Raw genomic sequence first — 25,500 nt, 5'->3', positions numbered from 1 at the left:
GATTTGTATCAAATTTTGAACCAAATCTGTTGACTGGTACATCCACAAGCAATAAAACGTGATAATATATTAAACTTGATATGTGATTTTGTGACTGCAACTGCAGTTCTGTATTAAAGGGTGGTTACAAAAAAATGAATCTCGAGTACAAATTCGTTTTTGATTACTATTAACCACATATCAAGAACTAATCACCAAGGATCCACACGACAGATTCAGTTATGCTAAATTCAAAGGTCAATATTCTGTAACTTTGTATGTCAATGCTTTACGGGTGAATACGAGGGAAGTGATAACACCTTTATTTAAAGCGTGCACAAGAATGTCTGGGGAAGGCCACTTACAGTTTGTCAAGCCAAATCATGCTCACATTTCACAGGACCCAATCTAATTTGTTTCTATTTCTTTTTTGTTTCTGATAATTTCTAATGTCGATTTGTTTTTTCATCGATAACCTCAATGGATTGAAATATTTTTAGCTTTCTATTTTCATTCAACTTGCTGTTTTTCTTTGACATCAGATTTTAATTTGTACTTCTGAAGAGATTGGCATCTTCACTTTTGCTCTTCTTGAATATAACTTTTTATGACTTATGGACTTTATATGGTTACAAAGAACATAATTTTTTTAAACATAAAATAAAGTGAAAACAAAATGAAGCATTCATAATCTTGCTTGAAAAATAATTTTTAAAAAATGAACCAAAATTTGAATTGTATATTGCTTCTGAAAATTTCTAGAGTTGGCCATTTTCCATAATGAGGCCAGTAAATGTTTGTTCTTTCATCTAAAGAATTTCAAGCTCGTAAATTTTAGTCTACATGCATTTAATCATGTTCAAAATAAGAGAGTAAGTATAGAAATTTTGTCATTTTTTTTTAATGTAGCAATAATAATATCTGGCCAATTTTTTCTGTATCGCAAATCCCACTCTCAAAACATCATGTTTTCACATAAAAAAAAAAAAAAATCTACAAATAATTACTTAGAGCAGTGAATAATTATATTTAAAGTATTGGTTTAAATACTACATTTGCTTCAAAAGTATCAGTAATTAACTTTCTAGATGGCCTTCTTCATACATATCTCTACTAATAAGAAAAAATAGAATGCACATTTGCACAGCCCACATTGATTGATTTAGAACTACCAAATTTAGCATAAATATATTTTGGAAGGTGAGAATACGCATTTTGTTTTAAATTTTTTTATTTTTTAAATAAACAAGTGAATTTTTCACATTATTGTATCATGTAAAAATTTCAAATATTGCCTTTTCAATGATACCAACTTAGTTTTAATGTAAATCTTCCCTGAATTTTGATCATTTTTTAACAATATCTGTTTCCATAATTTTCAATAGAGTTAAAAAAGAAAGCTTCTGCTTATTATCAGCACAGTTCACATGAATTACTAGAAAGTAGAATTACAATACCTTGAAAGACAATATGCAATTTGGAGATTACTCAGACAGTTAAGTTGTTTTTATGGCATTATAATGTCATGAAATTTGAATTCATTAGGAAAGTTCAGGCACATAATAAACAAATGTTATTAAAATATTGTGTCTATAATATCTATAACAATATGATATTGAAAAATACTTTGTTCAGGGAGTCATATATGTCAAGTTATGGAAAAGAGATTTAATCAAAATTTAATACAACAAATATTCCAGGTAAACCAGCCTGGACATCAATGGCAGTTAGTATATATAAAAAATAACTTGCATATAGTTTCTATTAAATGCTTGAAAAAATTGGTAACTATAGTCAGATTGGCAGAAAGTAAATGATTTTTAACAGTATGTTATACCACTGCAGATACATACAGTTAAATCAATTACGCATAAATCAAACATCTACAGCTCATCAATAATTACAAGGTAAGGTATAATAAATGTAAATATCCATATTTTACACTGAGCTATGGCACCCTTTTCCTTAATGCCTTGTGAATAATTCCACTCCTTATCATATACAAGATGGAGAATATAAGGAATTCTCTAATCAACTTACAACCACCTAAAAATATCGATCTGAAGAGAAGAGTCAAAATTATTGATTTAATATAATTAGGTGATAAAATTAAAAATATTATGTGCTAAATTACTCAAGCTACTGATGTGGAACTTGAAGAGATGGTCAAACAGTATTAAAGCATTTAAAAGCAAAAGATAACACAACAAAACATTAAGTAAATCAAATAAACTGGACAATGAATATTTAAAGTTCTGAGAAATGAATGAGTCTGAAAGAGAAACAAAGATTCTTCCATGTCAGTTATACACATAAATAAAATAATTTGTGAACAGCATAAAAAATCAACTAAGTAGTAATTATATCTAAAAAGAACTATTTATAAGAGTTAAAAAAACTATTGCCAATATTTAAAAAAATTTCATGGACACAAGCACAGTAAAGAAAAACTTCAATGGCTTCTAAATATTTTTAATTGCATTCTTTTAATAAAAAACTAGACGAAATTGTGATACATTTTATATTGCTTTAATATTCATTGTTAATAAACAGTTATTTCATTGCTAACATGAAATTAACATTTCATTGTTAACATATGAAGAGATACTTTATACAGTCCATAGATCATTTTGCTGTCAACAAAGCTCTAATGTTAATCAAATACATTAACTGTTCATGAAAGTGTTCTACCTGACTCATTTCAAGACATTGGTCATGAATTAACATTTAAGAAATATCAATAATTCCCATGGACATTTTTTAAAAATAAAGTAATGGTACATTTCAAAATAACAAAACTGAATAATAAGCTTAAAACAACCAACGTATAATGGTTTAATTTCAAACAGAAAAAAATTGTAACACATAATACAAAACATGAGTTGAAACAAACAAATTGAAAAGAAAAGAAAAAAAAAAAATGGTTAAATAATTAGAAATATTGGGGGGGGGGGGGGGGAATGAGCAAAAGCTCTATCATTTCTTAAAATACAACACTTAAATGAAAAATTATATAATAGCTTAGTTTTACAAAATATTTATTTAAAATGATTGTGTATAGCAGATAATTTTTATAAAAAAATTCAACAAACAAACTGGCATTTTCATTATGCAGTTCATGAATGTTATCTAATGGCAAAATAATGCAATTGTAAACAATATATATTTATTTTGTCATATATAACAAATTATTATATTTTGTCATATATAACAAAAATAGCTAACATATGAAAATAGTTCTAATATATATTTTGTTCTTTTATTAATAACTAATTCATTTAAAACAAGTATGTTTTAGAAAACAATGCAACAGGTTAACTTCTTCATTGTTTAGTTTTCCAAATACTCTAAAGACCGAGACCTGCAGCTAATAGTGAGATAAAATTTATTAAAAATGATGCAGCAAAGGAAGAATCAACAAGTGAAATAACTTGCTTCAGCAAATGTCTTATTTCCAAATAGAACAACACAGAGCTAATCAAAATGTTCTATATCTAAGACTCTTCTTTTGCTGCTGCTTCTGCTGCTTCCTGTTCTGCTTTCTTTGCATCTGGAATCCAAAGACCAGAATCAATACAACGTTGTATGTGGTAACGAGCTTCATCCTCTGGCATGGATGCTATAGTTTTCTGCAGTAATTCGATGTCTTTGGTTTCAAAGCATTTCTGCAGAGGCTGGAATGAAATTTAACAAAGTTAATCATAAATGCTTTTTTTTTTTTTTTTGCAAGAACAGAGTCAAAACAATACTTTGTTTCTTGAGAAATAGATTAAGCAAAGATTTATAGAAAACAATTTCTTTCTTTCTTTCTTTTTTTTTTTTTTTTGTTAAATTGACAGAAAAAAAATAATGACTTAAATGCTGGCGTATGTCACAATTTATTTAGACAAAACATTAGAAGCATTCCAGACGTAGAAACTTAACATATATTTTGTGATAAAAATATGCATTTTTTTATCTTAAATGGAAAAAATGGTACATTTTGGCTGTGATTCAGTAAATAGAACAGTCCAATTAAGTCAAAATTCCACTAGCCTTTCATTATAATCCATTTTTTTAATGTGTAATAAAATGGCATACTACCTTTATGTATAATATTCCAATTGATACACTAATAAATTTCATTCAATAAAGTAAATGAATTTTTAATGCCACAAAACTTATTTGCTTGAAAAATGCACATGCTAAAAGTTTTAAACATTATAAAATAAAAACAAATAGTCTGACTGAAGTTAGTCACTACAGTTAAAATCTAACCTTCAAATTATTATCTTTAATAATTAAATAACTGCATTTGTACATGATCAGTAATGAAATTTTCATTCCACTGTAGCATATTTTTTCATTCCACTGTAAATAATGTGAATCAAATAACAATATTTTAATTAATGATGCCTTGATTAATCAAATATATAAATAAAATAATTAGATTTAAAATAACCATCTAAATAGGAGAAATGCTCAACTCAATATTTTTTAAAAATCTTTCATTATCACATTAAACCATCCACATATTGTCAAATAATTAAAAAATACATCTCATTTTGAATCTAAGATTTTTGGCCACGAAAAAAAAAAACATTTTTATATTTTCTAAATGGTTATCCCCCCCATACTATTAAAGTCATCAATTATCTATGTAATAATCATCTACTAATATAAAGCTTAAATGAATTTGAAATTTATTTAATCCTTTTCTTAAAAACACCCCATCATCTGCTTTTCTTAAAACTTTTTTTTTTTTTCATTTTAACATTCCAATACCAGGAATAAAACTCTCTTTCTCTCTCTCTTGTATAATTTAATAGCATGGAAATATTCAATATTTTGCTACCAAGGAAAGAATGAGCAAACCCCTTGCAAATCTGATAAAATCTTTGAACTCATCCATAGGACTATTAATGTAAAAAGCATTTAATATATTCTTATTACTAATTATTAAGAAATGCTTGAATAAAGACCTCAGAATACTTGAAAAAAAAAAAAGCAACAACATAATTAGAATATTGACTTTATTTGATTTTTTTTTTTTTAAACTTTTGAGATAAAATAATTAAAAAAGTCAAAATTTAGTAAATTTGTGTTCCAAAACTAATTTCCTCAGAAAAACAATTGTCGACACACTTTGATGGTAAATGAAACTTTTTTTTTCCTCTCTTTCATTCACAAGTATCAAGGGGGAAAAACAGTAGGCAAATATACGCCAAAAATGAGCCCAAAACAACAACAACAACAAAAAAAAAAAAAAAAAAATTAAAAACATGTATTTAATATTTTACCTAACTGTATGCCAAGTTTCATGGCTGTACATGTGATAATTATCGGGACATTATAGACACACAAAGGAAAACATTTCATTTTAAAATATAGACAAGACCCTGCACAGTATGATTTTCATAAGAAATTGCAAGTTATTATCAAAACCAAATTTATTACTATAAGCGAAAGTTAAATGCTGAATTGACCAATGTTATCTTATGTTCAAATTCTTCAAATAAATGACAGGGGGAAAAAATCTTATTATTCATAAGGAATTTCCTCCCATTCATTTAACACTTGTAAAGAATGTTTATTACATGTTTTTTATATACATACTCAATGGAAAACACTATTTCAGACATTTAATTTCTGAAAAAAAATCAGATAACTCTTGTACCAGCAAATAATTTTAATTTGCAAACACTGTATGCAAGCAGAATAACATACATGAAAAAGAACACACTGTTATTTAAGAAAAAAATGATTCAAACTAATATTTTTAAAGAAAAATAAAATTTTATATCTATAAAGAATTGTTATGAATTTTATTAAGTTTGCCTAGTGTTTAGTTATATGCATTTTACTATAAAGATGGGAAAGATCCCTGAAATTTTCTTTAATAACTTTTTTCAATGAATTATATTATATTCTAAGAATTGATTCATTTTTAAAATAGACATTAAAACAATAAGATTTAAATAAAACAGTACTTATGATTTGCAAATCAAATAGTTAAAGTAATTTTTTCCAAAGTTTTTCTGAAAAATTTATGGCTTTAATAAAATTAGCATTTTAAAATAGATTTACCCTTAATTTCTTTTACCAGCAAGAGATACCAATTTAAATATACCATTTTACATTTTATTTAATTGTCTAAATGTAATTAAATAATCTGTTTCTAAAATTTCAATAAATATAAAAACAAGATATACCTTAAAATGAGTGAATCAAAACAGAATGCAACTGATTTTTAAAATAAAAGGATATAAAATATAAAAATTAATTTTAAAATGTAACTAAAACTATGTCATCTAGTGGTACCATATTGGTGTCATGCGAAAACTATCAAGCTAATGTTGATGACACTACACTGAGGGCACGTGAATATTTATTTTACTAATTTACAATTTATTTATTTTATGAAAATTATTATTAATTTAATTACGAAAATAAAAATTATGGTCTCCCGAAACCTCAGAAAACACATCAGCGGCAGAAGTTTTACGGTGCCAAACAAAAGAGTTCCGATTAGATATGTGGAAGGCATAATATTAAAAAAGAAAGAAAAGTAATTAGATTACTTCTCATTTAATATATATATTATTAAATAAATTAATAAAATGAGCTATAATTTCTAAAAATATCAAAAACAACTTTTAAATAACATTTTAAGGGGGTGGGGGAATAGTATTGGAGCAAACATTTAACATTCCAGATATCTGCTTGTTTTGTAATAAAAGCGAATGGTGATATAAGTTTTCCCCACAAGTACACATTGAAAACATAAATGCTAAGATATAATACTATGAATCATAATTAATGCCTACTTCAGGAAGAGATTCCATAACTTCTACAGGGTCCAGACCTCCTGGTCCTAATCTTTTTTGCCTTTCTTCCTACAATAAAAAAGAAATTGATGTATATTTTTATTAAACATTTTAAAATTTCCAAGCAAAATATTTTCCATTAAATTCATGTCTTTATAAAGGATCTATTAATAGAAATATTAATTGCTGCATTCAATACTTTTAAAATTTCAATATTAAAAAATTCAAGAACATATTTATATAAACAAGATTTCAAGAATATGTAAGGAAAAAGGAGTAAATCTGCAGATAAAATTACATAAAAAAACCAAAAACATGACAAATGTTTTTATTAAATTAACTTATCAGAAACCAAACAAATTTATTAATATTGGATTGAGCAGAAATATCTAAAGAATTCTGTCTACATCAGTCTATATTGTCCATACTAAAAAAAAAATAATAATAAAAAATTAACATACGAGCTAGAAATTTATATCAATTAAAAAATAAGCATGTTATATCTTAATGAGAATGTTCTTATACGATGGGCAGATAATTGATTCAAGAACATATAAAGAAATGGTGATCGTCACTTCTTGTAAATTTTGCACTGCTATCTTATTTCTGAAATACTAAAAGAATTATTTGGCTGTAAATATGAGTTTTGTTCAACTGATCTTTAACATGCAGGAAACAATAAAAAAAAAAAAAAGGAATAAATGTGTCAAAATATTTCTATCGAATCTGCTATTTTCTAAGAATCTTCAGAAACTGGGAAAATTATTGAATTGGCACTCATAAAAGAAGTAGAGAGAATGATTTCAATTTTGCAAGCAAAATAATGATTTAATAATAATTTATAGTTTAATAAACATTTCTTATTAATATTTAATATATTCTTAGAGCTCTAAGATTTTATAACCCATAATCACTATATTTTTCACATTGCCAAATTTTATTGCTGCATTAGTTTCCCACGAACAAAACATTTAAATTTTATTTAAGACAAAGTAAATTAATCGGAGTATTACAAAATTCTAAATATAGTTGCAAGTACAAATAACTCACTTCTTCAGCTTCTTCAATGAGTTTCTGCATTCTGGCTTTGGCTCTTTCTCGAACACGCTCTTTAAATGATTCAAGTTCAGCATTGAAAGCATCTTTATATTCTACATCAGCCATTTGAATTCTGTAAATATATAAATATGTAACAGAATTATAAAAAATTTATACATTTCAACTGAAGCAAAATGAACTTAATATGTTAATAATGAAATTCAAACTATTGTAGCTATTATTTTATATTGGCACTACTATCTAATTAATAAACTAGTATCCATTAACATTATCAAAAATAATAATCTCCCTTTTAAATATGGACATTTATATATCAGCACAGTAATGTGGTGCTAAAATTTATTAATAATTTTTCTTACTTCTTATTTTATAATTTCTTTATTATTATTTTAAGAATGTGTTGTTTTACTGATTCCAATTAAGAACATATGAAACACTTTTACATTTTTGGATCAATTGTAGTTCATGATTTACAAAATGGCATAATTTGATATATGCATGATAAACAGCCATTTGATTTAAAATGTTAAGAATAGATAAAACTTCTGCAGTTGTATTTAAATCAATGCTACTCTGAGCTACTTGTAGTTTAAACTAACAAGAGTAATGTAAAACAAGAGATTAATATAGAATGAGAGAAAAGGGAAAATAAAATCCAAATGGCATCTAACAGAGGAAGGTGCAGCACTACTTATATAAGCCAAAATCATCATGAAGTGTAGATAAAAACTCTAAATGGAAATTCATAAATATATAGGTATTAACAGTGCTTTAATTTGGTATTTGTGTATTAACCAGATTGGCTATGGAAGAACCAATTAGTGTGTGGCCTAACCTTTCACTCACATTATAAATACCAGGGAAAGCTTCAAAAAGCATATGAAAGAACAATCCAGTTCAATATTACATTTCCACAAAATATATTTTATAGTGATTCATTTTTACCAATCTAATAATCTATCTGATTATGTCTCAAATTGCAGTACCTTAAAGAACAACATTTTGCAGAACATGAATATTCATGATATGTTGTATCTAGTTATAGAGAATGTAGTACTGTTCATAAGAATGAAAGTAATTTTGAAAATGACTACTCATGAATATGCTTAATAAAGTACGCTCATAGGTAATCAATTTCTTTTTCTTCTTAACTTATTTTGCATTATGCCAATTTTTCCAGTATGGGCAATATTAATAAAAATGAATTATTAGTAACTTATTTCTCTCCCTTCCAACACATACCTTCACTACAAAATACAAGGCTATTCCATTTGTTTATACAACAATAGATTATTCAAAATGATGTCCATTTAGTCATCTAAACTCTATTTATATTGTCAAAGAAAAACTAGTACAATTAGTAGATAATAGAAAATACAAAAACTTGATTCAAACCTTTTTCTTTTCTTTTTCAAAAATAATTTTACTAGTAGTGTTTGAAAAGTCTTGGGCAAATTATACAATTATGTAAAAAATTCATTTAGGCACAGTAGCATTTTTTAGATATTACATAATATTAACAGTGTTTTTTGTTTGTTTGTTTTTCCTACAGAAATGGTTATTCTCAAACTTTAACATATCATAGATTGTGCTAAACGTAACTTGATGGGCATCCGTGCAAACGTGATCAGCAGTCATGCCATCCGATTTAATTTCCTTTTCCTCCAAATTATATTATGTGAAGGATTGCATGTCTTAGTTATCATACACTGATTTCCTGAATTTAAAGTAGTTTACCACAGCTGATTTTTAATCTATAATTGCTCAGATGTTTGTAAAGATATGTATGGCACGGAACTAAGAATCACTCAGATGTACTGCATGCAACCAATGGAGTCTATTATTCAAATCTATTAATTATAGATCTGAAAATTTGTGAAGACATTTTTGTTCCTAGAACTTCCAGTCCTTATATTACATAATTCTGTAAAGTAATATAATATGAGGTACAGATTTTTCATATACGTCATTTATATCAGTTTCTTATCAAATCATTGAAATTATGAACAGTATTATGTATAGGATTTTACAGAACAATGCAATAGAAAATTACATAACAGTCACTATACAATTTAGAAAAATATGTAATTCAAAACCTACCTTGTAAAGAATGATGTTATACACGAACGGGGATCAACATTAAGATGCTTGGCTAATTCTAAGATAAATTGCATACAAATACATTGATGAGCTACATGTTCCATCAGTTGGTGTTTCTAAATACAAAATAAGAAAACTAAATATTGCAGTATACAAAATAAGTGAATACAAAATAAGAAAACTGAAAACTGACCATTACTTTAGTTCTGAATACTCACAATATACAAAAACTGAATTCAATGTCAAACATTTATGACTTTTTAACACAGACAATAATCAGTTATACCTCATTTGAATCTATCTCATCATAATGCAACAAAATTTGATGAAAAATATGAAAATATGTATTTATTTTGATCAAATTAAGATTTTCAGAAAATAAAACATCATAGGAAAGTAAATTGAGCTTATTTATATGCAATAGAAAAGCATATTTCAAATATGTTTAATATAAAGCAAGAATTATTTAGAAATATTTTCTACATTTTCTAAATGAAACTTTTGTTCAACACATTAAAAAACTAATACAAATAAAAAAAAGAGTAAGTCATTTTTTAATTGAATAATTTTACGAAACATGTTTGCAGGTTTTCAATAATAATTTCATCACAAAATGCTTTTAATTTTTGCACATATAAATGCAAAACCAATTAATTATTTTTTTTTCACATTGCAGAAATTAAATATATTACTATTAAATAAAAAGTTCAATTCCTTTTAGCTTAATTTTTATACTTCAATTTTGTTTAAGTATGGTAGATAGTTTCTTTAATCAATAAATAAAATATGATAAAATTTTTCTGTAAAACTTAAAAGAAATATTAACTTTAAAATCAATATTCTATAAAACAGAAGTATAATATAAGAAAAACAATTTTAAAAAATATGTCTATTAAGAGAATATGTCTAATTAAAATCTAATATGTCTAATTAAAATCAGTTAATTTCTTTTTACCTCTTCTACTTCCAATTGAATACACCATAGAACTAAATAATTTGCTGTTTCTTCACATGCTAGATGTGGATGCTCACGAAGAAAACTCTTACTATCATCATATTTTTGGAACATACCAAATTTTTTCAATAGTTTTTCATTCTCTTTATTAAACTTGGCCTGTAAAAATAAAAATTAAAACTATATTTAAATAAAAATTCTTCAGATAATCTGTTTGCGAACAACTGAAAAAATCTTTAAACATGTGAAAAGTAACGAAATAAAAACGATTTTCTTTTATTTCAGAATTTCAAAGAATAAAAGAACACCCGAGATTTCATCAATTTGTATTTTGAAAATAAGCATCACAAAATATCTTTACATTTTTTTTTTTGAAGTTCTCATTTTAATAATAAACATTCTGAATTAAATAAGTAGAACTGCAAGATTACTGATATATATTCTTATGGCTCAACTTTCTAGATATTTGAGCAGAAATTGGATAATTCATTTTTAATAACAGTTACATACATATATTTTTAAAAGTTTAGAATCTGATGGCATCAACATAAATTTTTCAGCAGAAATATTTCTATGTATAGGCCAGATCAATTTTCAATTATCAGTTGAATGTAGTAATATAGATGGAACGAATTCCAAATGCATCATATTTTGAAATTTAGTTCCCTTTGTAAACATATTTTTCAAAATTAATGCATGTAATGTCTGTCTGGAATAAAGTCTGTTGTGCAATAAATTGAAAATTTTCCAATTTCACTCATTAAACACACAGTGTTCGAATAAATAAATTTAAATTCTATAAAATGAAAATTTGATATTAATTGCATAATAGCATTAAAATGCTCATGAATTTTCTAGAAATGAAGAGCAGAAATAGAGTTAAATTTATATATCTTATGCTTATGAGCAAAAGGAATTTGGAGAAAGAAGAAAGCTTTATGTCAACAAGTTTCATAATTAAATTCATTAAAGAAATAAATTTTAATAAATAAACAGTTTTTATCCTGAATGTTAAGACTTTACTTCACAAAAATTCTGATGATTTATCTTCATAATTCATCAACACTCTGATTCACTTAAAATTTAAGATATTAATCTAACAATTTATTTTTAAGCAAAAATTAAGTATCAAATATTTTTATAAAATAATTTATAAAAATATCTGTAGGCAGTTCTATCTACAGATTCTTGCTATTTCCAAAATACTCTTCTGAATTTTTAAAAATGCATTTTATAAATGTTAGAACAGAAAATTTGTATTAATATAGAATAATTTCATATTTATTTTGTAGTTAATGTTAAATTCATTGTTCTCCAAACTGTAAAATACTGAACAAATTTATAAAATGTTGCATTCTTTCTTGCTTGATTTTTATGATATTTTAATATTCACTGCATATCAAACCTATCTATTATTAAATGTTACTTTGCATGAGAAATTTTTTAACTGAAATAGAAATATTTTCTACTTCTGAAATATGATTTATAAAATAAGCCATTGTAGAATAACACATCAATAAATAAAACAATATTAAAACTTGCCTGTTTTTCAGCTCTTTCTTCTTCTGTGAGTTCTTCTTTTTTTGGAGGAGCACCTTTATTAAGAACCTAAATGGATAAAAATAATCAAAATAAACATTGCTTAATAACATTCTAAGACATTAAATGTGTTTGTATATCAGAGAATATATTAACTTTGCATATCATAAGTATAAATAATTTTAAAGAATTGATTTATCAAAAGTGAATTTGTAATAAAATATAAAAACAATGAAATCACTTACCGTTTTAGTAAAACCCTCATGACTAATAGTATCTACATTCCATGGCATCAACTGAAAAATAAAATTTTTTTATGGCTTTAGTTTCAAAAGTTTAAATCAGAACATACAATAATTAATTTATTCAAATATACATATGTTGTAAATAGAATTCATTTACAAAAAAAAAAAAACTTTTTTCTCAACCTAACAATTTACTATAGCAGTACTTTCGGTAACTATCATTTGTCCAAAAGGATGTTAATATTAAGAAAAATTCAGTTTAATTTATCAAAATTTTGAAAATACATTTATTATGAAATTTAGAAAATTAAATAAGAGCAATATTATAGGTAGGACACACTAATTTGATCATTTCCTGCTTTCAATATCAGCAGAATGTAGTAAATATCCAAAGACGCATCCAATCTGCAATCTTATACGGTACAAAAGATGTATAATGGATATTTGCTATATCTTTTTTTTATTATTATTGTAACAAATATTATTAACACTAGCATTTTGAGTAATTAAAACATTTTGGGGGAATTGTGAGATGTTTATTATCTTCTAGCATCATTTGTAGAAACTGCACATTTGTGAGCAATTTGCATTTGGCTACACAAGTCTACTGAAATTGGCAAAATGGCACTATCATGGTTAAAAACTTGTGAATTGTTGAAAACCATAAATCATAAACATAAGAAATCAGCAGCAGACACCATTTTGTGTTTGGATCAAACTGCATACTACAATGCAGTAGTTAATACTTCATGACAGTAATCTCCAGAAATGAGCTGAAAAAGTAAATTTCAACGTGTAAAAGAATCTAAAGTAAATCAATGTTCACAGTATCTATGTTAATAATTTTGCACTGCAGTTCCAATATCCTAAAGATGAATCACTCTTTCTGTTCTATAAGGAAGACAGAGAATGATGCACACTTAAAAACATAGGACAACAAATATTCTGTTATCATACATGGATGGTTACAGGTTAACAGGAGCATTCAAGTCTGGAAAAGAAATTGAAATAGAAGGCAGTGATTTCTAGAATTTCCCTATATACTAATTCAAACAAGTATTGATTTTTGTATACCTCAACATACAGAACATAAAACTCTAAGTATGTGCCTGAAACAGTGCATCAACTCATGGTGCTCTCCTCATTTTAAACTAGAAACACTGTGGGGCCTCTATAGGGAAATTCACATATTATTCTTCTAGAGATCTACAATTCACTCGTGAGTTTCTATCAACAGCACTGCAATCAGCATGGTTTCATGTGCCATTGAACATCTTGCAGCATTGTCTGGAATTACTTCTAATCCCTGTAAATGCTGAGTACCAGATATACGAATATACTCTGGATATTACCTAATTGATATGAAATGCAGAGAACTGTCATATCCATAAAGGAAACACAAACTACATAAAATCTTATATCAGAATGTTTCTTATATAAACTTAAATACCAAGTAACATACTGTCTATAAATAAATATCCTCAGAAAATGATGCTATGAAAGTGATGACAATCATATTCATTACATTTTTAATTTGAAACCTATATCTGTAAAAAAAACTCTTCATTCGCATAACCTATACAAGAATTATTTATCCTTTAAACTCATTTCTAGGCATATCACACAACTCTACAGAATTATTTACCTTGAAATTATAAAAAATTATTAAATAAACTTTCTTTTGTGCATAATGCATATTTCAGTTGTCCATCTTGTACATCTTTCACATAGATATCTCCTTTTAATTGCATAATGAATTTCCATTTTTGTAAATTACTAGCTGACCCAGCAAACTTCTTACCACCTAATAATGAATGAACCTTAATCACCATAAAAGAAAAAATGATTTTACATATACTTATTATAAATTCTTATGCCATTTAAGCAAAAAGATTTTAAAGGACATAATTTTTTATATCATTTGAAACAAATGATTGTAATTTTCTTATTTTCTTCGGGTTTTTTTTAATACAAATTAAATGACTGCCTATTTTGATGCTAAATACAGAATTTTATTGATAAAAAGTTCAAAGTTGACTTTTTAAAATTAAAAATAACAATTTTGGAACATTTAACAGCAATCGGAGAATGGTTTTAAAGATGAATTTAATGCTTCTCAGATTCATTTAATCTTTTATGAATAATTCTGAATAATAATATTTTTCAGCAATAGATAAAAAGTGCCCCAATTTGACTATTTCATAATTTGCTTTCAAATGAGCTAAAGAAATTTTTTCTCCATTTTTCTGTATGTAGATTTTTTTTCTTTGTTATTAAAGAAATTATAATACAATTCCATTTCTCAATTCTAGCAATGTTATTAGGATTAATAAGTGGGAAACAGATAAAAAATTTTTTCATTAAAACTATTTTAAAGTATATGGCAATCAAGGAAGCTTTACGTTGAACCACTTTTGGAGTAAAATTCCAAATTTTCACTCTTTTCAATATTGAATATTCAAATTTCTTACATCAATAACATCAAACCTTTTCTTTCTTTCTGAGCTCCTCTCTTCTTTTTTGCAATTTCTTATCTTCTTCCTCTAGTTTTTTAAGTTCAGCTTGTAGATCATCCATATTCATATCACTATTACTTTCTGCATATTTAATTTTTTCTTTTAAATCACTGATTTTCCTTTCAGACCTAAATAAGAAATTAAAATATTTATACAAATTATAATTGGAGTATTAGAATTAAATAAGAAAATATGTGCTCACAGAAGCCATAATTCAGATATCTATTCAGTTCTTACCTTTTTAAGTGAATTTGAAATATATTGATTTTATGCACTATTAATAATTCAACAAGTTTGTTACAAAACCAGTTGAACATGAAATTTCCATCCAGATTACAATAACGTTTTGAGTTTGTTTTTGCAAATACTTAAATAGGGGAAAGATAATAATAAATAGAAAAGTACAATTTCCAAAAAAAAAAAAAAAAATATTTTGAAATTTTTTGATATAAATAATGTTTCAAAAGAGAGAACATTAATTATTTTTCATCACAATTATACCTCCCATAACAACATGAAGAGTGCAAATATAACATTTTTAAGGGATCAAAACAATGTTATCTTTAAATACAAGAGGGGAAAATTAATGTCCTTTTAACTCTTTACACATTGTATTTAACTTTGCCCTCTCCACTTTTTCTGAGCAATGAAAACCATTCAATTGATAGACCTATTTTTATTTTATATCATTTGTCAACTTGGCTTTCTCTGCTAATTTTTCAGAACATTTTTAACACTTTGTAAGCATTTTTTGATTTTTTTTAGTAGATTTACATCACCAAAAAGACATTTCTTTCTTTTCTTTTTCTTTTGTTTCTATGTGAGTGTTGAACGAACTTCCATTTCTTACAATATCTTTTGATCTTCAAGGTAAACTGAGTATTTCTGTCTTGCCTCTTCTAAAGAAAATCTATTCAAATAATCATATTTCACCAAGTAATAATAAATTGTTCTTTAAGGCTTTCATTTCTGGTTATTTTATTACAAGAAAAGAACCTTTCTATATCAGTTTGCCTATTAGAAAATAAGCATAGTGTCTGTATTTTTTTTTTTTTTTTTTAACTTGCTAACATTTTAATCTTTTCCTAAATGCACGCACACACGCATGAACTGTTTTTGATGGATAAATCTTAGAAATTTCAACAACTTGATATTGGCAAAATACTAAGAAAAGAATTAAACTCAATACATAATGAGATTGATTATATAATGACATAATAAAATTTTTCAACTTGTTACAACAATCAGAACTATTTGCAGCCAATTTTATTCCATCAAAAACATAAACACCTAATACTGATAGGCAATTTTTCTAAAATATGTTTGAGCATCTGCAAACAAAATGTTTGATACTATAATTTTAAATCAAAAATATCTTTCTCAGAAATTTGTTTCTAAAATATTAAGTATTTTAAAATTTTATCTCCATTGAATGCACGGCTTATCATTGCAAGAGGGAGAAGAAGTGACTAGCCTTCACAATTAAATTTTGATAATTTATAAACAGGATATCCACAAACCCTTTTGACAATATTAAATGCATTAATTAAATCCAGAATTAGTATTTAAGATCTTCAACAAAGGATGACATAAGAGGTTTACTAGACTGGTAAAGAATTAAAAATAGTACTATCATTTGGCCAAACATAGAAATTTATTTTAGAACATGTCAAATTATCTTTAATAACCTGAAATATTACAGCATATGATTTATAGCCAGTTTGGGAGAACTTCCTCTTAATACCCTGGACATAATTCTTCATATCGTCCCAAATTACTAACATTCTTTTCAATAAAGAGCTGTAAATAGATTGACCAAATTCCATTCAGTTATGGTATTTCTTACTTAAAATGCATTATTTAAAACATACAAACTACAGCTGCCTATATTTACCAAATTAGTCTAATCAATTTATATCTCATTAGTTCTTGGACTATGCAGAAGAATTTCCATTTAAATGCTCATTGAAATTTGTATCACCTTCCTCAGATCTAACTCTGCTGTAGCATTGTTAAATGCTTTTAAAGTGCCTTTTACTGTAGAATGATTCGTAAAAATTGAAGTCAAATTCCTTACTTCAATTTTTGGGGCTTTGAGTTTCGGAATATCATTAGTATATTCATCTGTTAACTTTGTAGAAATAAGATTAATAATTCATAAATTAAAAATAAATTTCAACACTGCATAATAAATCATAAACAGTGAAGTAAAATATAGAGCAATTCCAAAGCAAATAAAATACACACACTATACTAGTCTGCAAATAAATTTCACTACCATGAAATATTTTTTAAATAAATTACTGATGTCCATGCAGGAATCATTAATAATATGAAGTAATACATTTCAATGTTCATTTTTATTTCAGCCTCTAAGACATAATGGCATTATCTTATCAGCAAGTTGCTTTAGAATTTTATCCAGTCTTTGATGCTATATGTGTACTTTATTTATTTAAGAATGTTTCATACTTTTATTCTTGCAATATTTAAAAAGATCAGCATTTTTCCGAAGAAAGAAACCAAAACATTTAAAATGCCATGTACTTTATCAATTTTTAAGGAAACTTTTAATTCACAGTGTTTCCCTGATCCCATGGCAACCCGTTTCATTGATAATGTAAAATACTTTTTTATAAATATAAAAAAAATTTAAGCTATTTTAAGGAGAGTTAAATAGAACTTACTCATAACATAGTCTATCACATTCATCTTTTTCATGCTGAAACTCAGCCATACGTTCGACACGAGCTTGATGACGCCATCGAAATAAACTTGGCGTGTCAATGTTGGGATGGGTATCATCTTCATCATCTGAAATCTTTATAATGAAGCATCAATATTAGTAATAAAGCAAAAGCAACATAATTGCAAACAATAAAAGGTTAAATAAACATAGTTTTTCTTTTCTGCAATATATATAATGTTCTTAAAAGATTTTCGTTTAAAAAAAAAATGAAAGTATAATGTTGTTTTATATCGTCAATATTTACAGATATTTAAGTTATATATGGGTTAAAAGTTTAGCTTCATAGGTATCTCCTTCTAGAATGCATCGAAACATGTATTATGTCATTTAAAAGCCAGGTAGCTACTTTTTTTTATTTTTAAGTACAAAATATTTGAACAATCTTTTAATAGTTGTTGATGTTGTTATTATGGTACTTGTCATAGACAAGCCCACTGATGAAGTCAGCTATTTTAAGCTGAGTTAAATAGTAAATAGCTTCAGAGGGCAAAGGCCTCTGAGAGCATGAGGGCAGAAGTCTCATTTCTAGCTCATATGAAGATGACATTCAGACATTCGTTTGCAAAACCCCTTTTTACAGGAGGATTCTTTCACACACCTCACAGATAGAACACAGGGTAAAGAGCAACCATACGAGAACCAGGACGTAAAAATCAAAGGGAAGATGTGTTACAATAAATCTCTACGCAGCACAAAAATATTTTAAGATAAGTTATCTATTCAAATTCTCTTTTAAATAAATAAAAACTAAGCAGCTCTTAGATGTTCTTTTTTGTCCTAACATTGTAAATCTCACAAACATTCACTTTGCAGATTATCCATGGTTTTTAAACCTAAAATGTTGTTTAATAAAACTTCCATTGCAATAACAAAAGACCTGTTTATATAAACATATATAAACACCAGATATAAAGACCAGACATATATAAACACACATATAAGGCTATTCTTTAATTTAAAAAAAGTATATCATTTGTACAAATATAAATCTATAATTTATTACAAATATAATTCTATGTGTCTGTCTCTTATACAAAAAAAAAAAAAAAAAAAAAGGTATTTTTACATTGATTTCTGTTATTTTTTTTTGGCTGTTATACAGATTACCTGGCAGAATGATTAGCACATTCATTTAGTACACCGAGTTCCATAGGATTAAGACATTCCATAAATAATATCTCTAAAGAATCCTTCGAACTGGATAAAGATATTCATGATTTGAAATTTGAATCTTTATGAGATTACACAACTAACTGAATTTGGAATCATTTCAGAGATGCAACCTACAGAATGTTTGTGGCTAGGGATTGCAATACCGGACCAAAATTTCAATACCGGTATTCGGTATTTTTTAAATCTTAATGCCGGTATTAGAAATTTTAGAAAAAGAAAGAAAACACAGGTGTTTCTTTGTTTTTGTTGCCAGTTTTGTTAGAGAGTGTAATTATCACAAAAAATAATTTGTAACTTATAAATTATAACAGTATATAATCACAAAAAAAGTAAAGAAATATCTTATTTATTTAAATAACAAAAAAAAAGTGTAAATATCACTATTCAGTCTGTGGTACTATTACAGATTTTTGAAATGTGATCTTAAAAAACATAATGCATCAATTGTACTGTCATTAAGCCAGAAAAATAATTTTGTGTAAAAATTACCAGCTGTAGAAAACGCTCTTTCGGCATCTATGGTAGTTGGTGGTACTGTTAGCAATGCACGATATACTTTTTCCAAGTATTTACCTCTAAATCCCTCATCTTCAAATAAATCGATTTCTCATCGGATGGTTTTGGATATAGCTGATTTCTGTATTGTATTTTGGTTCGTTGAAATTTTTTTATTTATCGCCAATTCTAATTTTTGTTCAAGAGACAATTCCTTTTCACTATCGACAGTAGTGACATAATCTTCGATAATTAAACCGAATTCTTCTGAATGTAGATAGGTTTGTGGGTAAAAAATTTTAAGAAAATTTACTCTAAACTTAATCAGATTTGAATTGGTTATTTTCTTTTCTTCTTTTTCATTTTTAAAATCACTATAATTATGTAAATACCATAAGACATTTTCTATTTCGGTATGCCTTTCTTGTGTACGATTTCTCAATGTAATATATAATTCTTCAGATAGTGATGTGTGCTATTCTTTCAGTGACTGCAACATGAAATTTATTATTGCATAGCTGTTAATAAATTAGAATCTCTCCGACATAATGCCTTAGTAGTCAGTTTTATTGGAAGTAGAGCTGATATAGTTCTGGATATTAAGTCGAATTCACTATCTGAAAAATTAATTTACAGGTTTAAGTCGATTATTGCTTTTTTGATTGGCTTTCTCAGTTTCAAAAATCATTCCATCATTAGGAGTAAACTGTTCCAATGTGTTTTAGAATCTAATATTAACATATATTCTGTTTTATTTTCAGTTAGTATATATTTAAGTAATATATCCTTTTTATAGGGGAACGTTTAAATATCTTAACGATTTTTCGAACTTTATAAATTATAGAAAGCAATTCTTGATAGGTTAATATTTCATCCTCATTAGCAGTATCTTCTTCAACAATTACATTGCCATTATCTTCATTGTCAATATCACTCTCACTCGTTTCAAAGTTGGAATCCGAAGTTTCTATATCCACAGTATTTGGATTCTTCTGTTCTTTATTTTTTTGGTATAATACATCTATTAGTCCTAATAGAATTCCATGTGCATAGCACAACTGCTGATTTGCACTAATCAACTTTCCAACTTTTTTCATAATTGTTGCTCCATCAGTCGTTATGGATACAATATTTTCTTTCAGGGATAATCCATGTTTTGCCAATTTAGATTTAAGCAATTAATTAGCTAATTAATTTCTCCCATTAGGGAGGCATAAAAACAAAAACCTATACTATTTTTCTATGTTCGCAATGCCTGAACATATAATGGAGACAATTTTAAAAATTTCTAGTAAATGCCGAAAAACCGGTATTTAAACTTGTGAATACCGGTATTACAAAATTGTACAAATGGCTCAAAATACCGGCATTCGGTATTGCAATCCCTATTTGTTACCTTCACCATTACTTGCTTTTAGGGAAACAATATTTCCAACTGCCAGTCTGATTTAGAACATTCATACTCAATCACTCTGTTCCAAAATAACTTCTTGAACTTTTCAATAAAACTTGTCAACATCCGAGTCCTTTTCTTAAAGATACTTGTTTAACTACATTAATATCTTGAATACTGCATTCATGTGCATATTAAAGAAACATTGATAAAGAAATTGGTTTCAAAGATGCATGTTAAGAATCTCATCACACTCTCCCAATTCAATAATTTCTTGCTCTAATACTCTTTTATAAAGATCTTTCATATTTATGATTCTCACCAAGGAGCTCTCTACCAAACAACAGCTGAAAAGTAGACTTTGCATTCAAATCAGTAAGCAAAATCATGTATTTATATGAAGCTCCAATTCAACTGCTTCAGAAATTTTCACTACCAATAAAAATATACTATTGTCACAGTATATAATTGTACATCTTCTTCAAGCCACAAATCTTCTAAATGCCAAAAGAAAAAAAAAAAAAAAATTATTAGTTGAAGCATTAATAAGAAGCTTAAAATGAGCTGCTCTATACATAGCACAAGAAAAAATTAATTCCATCTTTTCTTTGAGAAATAGAGGTCAAGTTAAATCAATACCAATTATTTGATACACAAAAGCTTTATTCATGCAATTTTAAAATTTCCAATTGTTTGTATTATCTTCCAGTTAAACCTTTTGCAGATAACGTACTCTGCAACAACAAGTTTCACTGTAAATCTAATACTTTTCCAAGTGTACATTCAAAAGTATACAAACACATGCATAACAATTTTTAAGATGAACATTATAAATAGGGCAATTTCTTCACATCATTCTTTGAAGGAAAAACAATAGATTTCAGAAAATATTCTTTATCTTTACTATACATGGTTTTAATTTTCAAACAAACACCATTTTGATCTATAAAATCTGTAAGGCTTTCAATTTTTCATCGATTTGATATACAAAAGATTCCTTCTTATTCTATAATGAATAAAGTTTTTATTTTTGCTTCACAGAATTCTATAACTGCCAATCTCCCTGCTTTCTATAGATGAATTTTGATAATTATGCTTAAAATGAATCTATGCTACAAAGCAAACACAGTTCCTGTTGTTGGGATAAATATTTATAGTAATAATCCATATATGTAACAGTTTCATCACTTCTTATACTACAAATTCCTTTGAAATTTCTTGAACCACTTCAGGTCTGGTTAAAGGATCAATAGTAACTTGAAATGCTCAAGGACGTTTCATCCAATGAGTACTTCCCATCAACTTAGTGTAAATGTTTTGCTTTATAATTTCTTGATTAAAAATCTGAAGGAATTTTCTCACCAGGTACATGTTTATATGACTGGTCATTTAAACATCTGATTTTTTTTCAAATACAATTTCAGATGAGCATAAATCCATTTTTATCTCTGGAAATTTATGTAAGCATAATCATCAAGTCATTTCAAAAACATTTTTAACACATTGCCAGCCATACACTTAAAAAAAAAAGAAAAGAATTATTTAATCTGCTTCCACTAATTGCAGAACGAAAGTTTATTTGTGGAATGGTTACCTTTTTCAATAAAACATCTTAAGAATTCCTTGTAAGGTGCAGTAACACACAATAGTACTTCATTACCTTTTTCATCACTTAATTCTTTCTTTATTCTCTTTATAATCTTCATATTTAGCTCATGAATTCCTAATATCAACTGTTTTAACCCTTCAAAATTACTTATTCCATTATTTGCTTGAATTACTATCATAAACAAATTTTGCAATGAGTACCTGCTCTTTCATTCTCCCGTAGAAATCTTAATTCATAGAATACCCTCTCCCAATATAACTATCGCCATGTGAAAATACCATTATCATCTTTCACAGGGATATGACATTATTGCAAGGCTTTCAGATAAGAGCAGGTTTGAATGAATTTTTATTCTCACTGTTCTTCATACAGTGAAAACCGAAAGTTTTGTTAGGACTGTTGTTAACAATATTAACTTATCACTCTTCTTATCAATTATAAAGAAATCCTAAAATGTTGCCAGACCCTTGAAAGAAAGCTGCTTGGTTAGCGATAATCATTTTAGCAATATTAACTTTCCCATGTACAAAAACGAATCCAGCATGAAATTGCCATATATTTGCACGCTTGGTGGTGCAAAGCGTGTGTCCCAAATTTTTGATTTTCCCACATAGTTAAGATTCTCTGATTACTCAGTTATACTGTAACCCTGTATCAGTTAATTTATAATCAACAAAGTATTTCCAAACTCTTAGTTCGAAACTATCTTTGTATATTAAAGATTTAAAATCTAAAATACCTTTTTTTATATCGCTCTGTAATTTTGATCATTTAAACAATATTTGAATGAATTAAGATCTTTCTTATATTCTCCACAGTTCCAAATCTTATCAGCTTATAATTATAATGTTCACAGGACTTCAGTCTTTTTTTTTTTTTTTTCTCTTTTACAATAAACTTCAAGTTATCCTCACTCTTCTTAAACCAAATCACTGTTAGAAACATTTCCTTTATAAAAGTTTGGTCACTTAAATGCCATAAATTTAAAAGATATGAAAAAAAAAATCACCACTCCTTCCAGCTTTAAAAAAACATCAGATTCATAAGTTGCTCTAATTAGGAACTCTTATTAAAAATTTTAAATCAACACTTTACCTACAGTAGATAAAAACTGCACCAAAACTTAAAAAAGCATCAAGAGAACAATTAACAACACTTGCTTAGTAGCCAACTATCATATTTTTAAAAAATCATTTTAAATTAAAAAGTAATCATGAAGAAGAATACAAAGATACATAAAAATTCAGAAAGAATAAATATTACTAAACATTATTTAAGATGCATAGATATGTGTTTTATAATCTGAATTGATATGAATATAAAGCATACAAAATAGTGGAATTATTCAGTCCTTAATACTATGATTATTCTTTTATATCAACTATTCTTGTGAATTTCAAAATCTATACAATCAGTATAAAATAACAATTATGTTGAAAACAACACGAAGACGAAACTGTAATTTGCCTCAATCACCAGAAAATTATGCCTATTAATATTTATTGATACAACCACATTTGTTATCAGCACAAACTATATATAACAAACAAATGTTTAAGCTGTGAATATGCTATTTGCTAAACAATGAATATTAAAATACATTATGATATCTCGCAATATAATATTGATAGAATGTTATCTAATAATTCTGCTAAATTTAGATTGTCTTAGAACATGAACCTATTAATCAGATTTAAGATAAAACCTGGCATATTCTTTCAAAGAAAATGTTATATTTAAAGCTACTTGTCTTCCTTTACTCGATATGAATAATGCTAACCACTAAAGATCTTTATTGGACTTTAACAAAAGGAGATTGTTGTTTCCTTTCAAGGATTCCACCAAATTTAAAATTAAAAGTTAAGATTCCACATCAAATCCATATTGCAGCTAAATATAACAGAAAACACTTCACTTCTTAAACACATAAATCTGTTACCACATCTGTAAATAAACATTACTTTCAATATTTTTCTTCTTTCTGCTTATAATTCATTGATAGCAATGCAAGGAATATTTGTCATTCCTTTGTGTTTTTGGTTTTTCACTTCAAATCAATTTTCTATTTTTAAAGCTACAGCAAAAATTGTTTAACAGAATTATAATAAAAGATTTCTACTAATTTTTAAAAAAATATGTCATTTATTTTTATTTCAACATACATAATTCTTATATACTTCTTATAATTATTTAGAATTAACTAAAGACAGATAACAAGCTTTAGAATAACTTCATTTTCCGAGTTATTCTTTCTTCTTTTTCTTTGAGTGGTTAATTTAATGCGGAGAGGCAAAATTGCAAACTGAAATTGAAAAATGTACACAGTAAAAATAGGCTAATTGTATGCTTTTTAATATTCTACAAAAATTAAAACGAACTTTTCCATAAATGTGAAAATGAAACGATTGTGAGTGAGAAAATTTCATACAAGAACACAAAGTATTTACAGCTTAAATTGAAACACGGACAGTGGACAGATGATGTTAGTGAAGCATTACTTATCCTAGAGAGAGAAGGAACTCAATTTTTCTGAACTAAATAAATCTGTTGTCATAAAAAGGTGCAGTACTAAGCCAGTTGTAATGCACAACACGCATGAACTTACCTCAATGTCCTTCCATTTGCTATAATCAACCATTGTAAAAGAATTTTTAAAATATAAGACTCAATATGCAATTAATATGACTGACTGTAGAAGCTTAATGCAACCTAATGATATATTTGGACACAAAGAGTAAAATTTGAAAAATAGAAACTTCGAGATGTTTATTGAAAAACACAACTCGTGATTTCACTTCAGTTTAGCACGCGGAGTTTCAAGCATTTGAAAAGCCATCTAGTCACGTTGATAGGTTGTAGTTCTGCCGCTAGCAAAACGAGTT

General features: G+C 26.7%; 1 protein-coding gene across 1 annotated transcript; it reads right to left on the bottom strand.

Moving 5' to 3' along the window:
• Positions 1 to 1,632: 1,632 nt before the first annotated feature.
• LOC129962031 (hsp90 co-chaperone Cdc37-like) lies at positions 1,633 to 25,422 on the bottom strand. Its single transcript, XM_056075707.1, has 10 exons — positions 25,224 to 25,422; positions 17,887 to 18,020; positions 15,171 to 15,327; positions 12,684 to 12,734; positions 12,442 to 12,507; positions 10,900 to 11,058; positions 9,945 to 10,060; positions 7,836 to 7,956; positions 6,786 to 6,854; positions 1,633 to 3,653 (listed from the first exon to the last, which is right to left on the bottom strand). Exons 1-10 carry the CDS (start codon positions 25,254 to 25,256, stop codon positions 3,474 to 3,476), a joined length of 1,086 nt encoding a protein of 361 aa, XP_055931682.1. The 5' UTR covers positions 25,257 to 25,422; the 3' UTR covers positions 1,633 to 3,473.
• Positions 25,423 to 25,500: the final 78 nt, after the last annotated feature.

The sequence above is a fragment of the Argiope bruennichi genome, chromosome 2 (genome assembly GCF_947563725.1).
Source record: "Argiope bruennichi chromosome 2, qqArgBrue1.1, whole genome shotgun sequence".
Lineage (NCBI taxonomy): Eukaryota > Metazoa > Arthropoda > Arachnida > Araneae > Araneidae > Argiope > Argiope bruennichi.
The sequence above is the reverse complement of the archived record's forward strand: the minus strand, read 5'-3'. Positions and strand labels throughout refer to the sequence as shown.